At 38.7% G+C, this 3,237-nt stretch overlaps 1 protein-coding gene across 3 annotated transcripts in view; it reads left to right on the top strand.

Moving 5' to 3' along the window:
* The window catches only part of LOC106869460 (translin), a 48,167-nt gene that overhangs the window by 2,510 nt on the left and 42,420 nt on the right, over nucleotides 1–3,237 (top strand). Inside the window, exon 2 of one of the 3 annotated variants that reach the window (XM_052968746.1) lies at nucleotides 2,554–2,830. The exons of the other annotated variants lie outside the window; for them this stretch is intronic. Coding sequence (XP_052824706.1) covers nucleotides 2,759–2,830 — 72 coding nt within the window. The 5' untranslated portion in view covers nucleotides 2,554–2,758. The remainder of the gene's footprint in view (nucleotides 1–2,553; nucleotides 2,831–3,237) is intronic. 3 annotated transcript variants of the gene reach the window in all.

Here is a 3,237-nt window from a genome sequence, read left to right as displayed (position 1 = left end):
GAAAAGTGAGGGGGAATTGAAATTTGAAAATGCGATTTTTTGAAAATTGTTTTTTCAGAATCCGATCCTCCATAACCAAAAACGTGGGATTCTGTAAAAAAGATCAATATATATCCATTATACTAGAAGTTTTGATGCATGTTTTTTTTTTCATTTTTGTTTTCCACATACTTGTTAACACCCTCCAGGCTAGTTAGTTTTTTTTTCCCCCCGGGTGAGGATCTTTATATTGACCACAAAAAAATTGGAAAAATCCCTGTCAAAACGGAGAAAATCTAACTTAGTGGGCGTCCTGATTCCAAACGCTGTCAAAGAAAGAATGTTCATGGCTGGAATATCTTTCATCATAGGCTCAGAGCTGAACAAGGCTAAGCAATACTATTACAGAGTTGATGAGAAAGCATAAATGTGGTCACTCAATCTACAGAAATAGCACCATGCCCTAAATAAAGGACACACTGAGCAATGTAATCCTTTATATATAAAGCGGCTAGATTGCCAGAATTAGAACACCTTCAATATTAGGTCCGCTCGGTCAGGTCTGTCAAAGAGCTAAAGTAACAAGTATACTTGCATGCACATTCCAATGGAAATTAAAGAGAAACTTCGGTAGGAAGTATTTTACAGCGAAAGAAATCAGGTGGACTCGCATATAGGTAAACACATGCATACATATATCAACACTCAAATGGTATGTGTGTGTGTGTGTACATAGGCGTAGGCGTGGCTGTTTGGTAAGAAGCTTGCTTTGCAACCAAAGCCTTGTGAGCGGATTTGACAGAACTAATTATAATTTAGGGTGCTGGAGGGACAACTGCATATATACATATATCATCATCATCATCGTTTAATGTCCGCTTTCCATGCTAGCATGGGTTGGACGATTTGACTGAGGACTGGTGAACCAGATGGCTACACCAGGCTCCAATCTGATTTGGCAGAGTTTCTACAGCTGGATGCCCTTCCTAACGCCAACCACTCTGAGAGTGTAGTGGGTGCTTTTACGTGCCACCAGCATGAAGGCCAGTTAGGCGGTACTGGCAACAGCCATGATAAAAATGGTGTATTTTATGTGCCACCTGCAAAGGAGCCAGTCCAGCGGCACTGGCAACGATCTTGCTCGAATGTCTTTACACGTGTCACTTGCACAAGTGCCAGGAAGGCGACGCTGGGCACAGGTGCCATCACGATTTCGCTTTTGCTTGCCCCAACAGGTCTTCGCAAGCCGAGTTTCGTGTCCAATGAAGGAGACAACGTTGGCATGGGTGCCAGTCGTCGATATTTCTGTATCTCCCAACACTTTACCTTCTTTCCCCCCACCCCACCCTATATAAACTAGCTCATAGAGATTCCGCTACATTATATTTTAATACCTTGCCACACAGAGTAGAAATCAGATGTTCAGATATGCAACCTAGTTTTCCAACCTAGCACACATCTAAGACCTCTTTTTCAGCACAAATTATAATTTCTTTATTATTTCATTTCGTTATTTATCTATTTCATTATCTATCTATGTAAACACAGTTTCTTCCATGCAGTATGTTTAGAGAAAAAACTTAAGATCCCTTCACTCAATCCAACTCTCCCTCTCTCACCCCCTCTTTCACGCTCATTTATTATTGTCATTTATTCATTCATTTACCTAATTTTATCACAGTTTGGCTGACTGAAAACTATGTTATAGTTCTGGTTAAAAATTCAAATGCCCAATTCTATCTCATTATTATCATTAATATTCTCTCACACCGGCAGCCTAAGTTTTTACTGTTTCGCAGTGCGCTTGCCCTTCTCACTCCCACCACCTGTACTGGAAGTCTCTATCCTCTGACCTCTATCAGATATCTCTCCCATGAACACCTCCAATGGTTTAATGTTCCCCCATCCCTACTTAGGGTTTATCTTCTATGTAATGTAGTGATTATGTAGCACATAAAATAATGGTGTAGTGTATGCCAGATGAAGGCATAGGAGGATCTATGCCAAATTTGTCAAGGAAATGACGTCACACACTCCATATGTTCTTCAAGTAATCCTGAATGCGCTCAACACATTGCTCTTTGGAGATTGAAATACATTTGTTTGGAAATTTCTGTGCTACCCCATATTGTTTTTGCCAATCTTTTATCCAGCTTTTTGTTGCTTTTTGAAAAACAAAGCTTTTCCTCAGTTGGTGTGTCTGGGTGTTGGCAAATCCACTCATAAAATTTCTCATCCTGTAATAGGAAAAGAGCTTGTGGTAATCTCGCATGCAGCGATGTTACTACCTCCTCCAGCGACTCTTAAACGTTTCTTTGGATTTTTTCAGCACTGTCAAGTTTGCCTTTTAGATATTTTTCATAGCACTGTTTGGCTACTTTAACTGCAAAATCAAATCAGAGTTTTTGACACCAACCAAATTCAAGTAAAACAAACAAACGCTGTTTCAAGGTGTCTGGGGGCATTTCCTTTTAGCATTCCAATGAGTTTTCTCTTTCATTTGCTCTAATTCAGAATTATACTCCTCTTTGCATTTGTTCACTACAATAGCAATTGTTTGCTTTTCTTCTATAGAATAATTTCCATACGTTACACCACGAAATACTCGTTTTTCTGCCATGATGTTATGAAAAGAAGTTCAAAGAGAAAGTACTTGAGTCGTGTTGATGTTGTTAAATCCTTATTCCGTAAAAAGCTTGCCCTGTAAAGATAAACAGTTCGTCATTGAAGTTCTTAGTTTGCGTGGAATTTGTGTTGGCAATTAGTAGAGAAATTGAAAATGAAGTTGAAAATTAGTAGAGAAATTGAAAATGAAGATTTGTTGACTACAGTGTGGAGTAGCAGTAAAATCGTATGTATGTTACAGACTGGGGCAGTTGTCCAGTCTCAAGTTTTTATAAACTCTGGCTGGTTGTAAAGCATATTTTCTGACAGCAATTTCCTTGTTTTCTATGTGACTGGAAGCAGGTGTGTTGTGTCTCTAAATGCTTGATCTTTTTAGGGTTGAAGGTTATCAGTACCCTAAAATGTTGAAGGCTTACTCACATGAACATTGGCTACATATACTATGGATAAATATTTTTCTTTCATTCGTTATGAAAACAAATAGAACACTCTAGGTTTCCTTCCCATTCCTGTCATCTGTTTTTTTTTTTTTTTGTCATGCTGATTCACAATTTGTGTCAGTCAAAAAAAAATCTGGAAAATTAATTAACAGGGGGAGTGGGAAATAAAAGCAGGTGTGTGTGTGTGTGTGTG

Source organism: Octopus bimaculoides, chromosome 6, assembly GCF_001194135.2.
Source record: "Octopus bimaculoides isolate UCB-OBI-ISO-001 chromosome 6, ASM119413v2, whole genome shotgun sequence".
NCBI classification, from domain to species: domain Eukaryota; kingdom Metazoa; phylum Mollusca; class Cephalopoda; order Octopoda; family Octopodidae; genus Octopus; species Octopus bimaculoides.
This window is presented reverse-complemented; position numbering and strand designations above follow the sequence as displayed.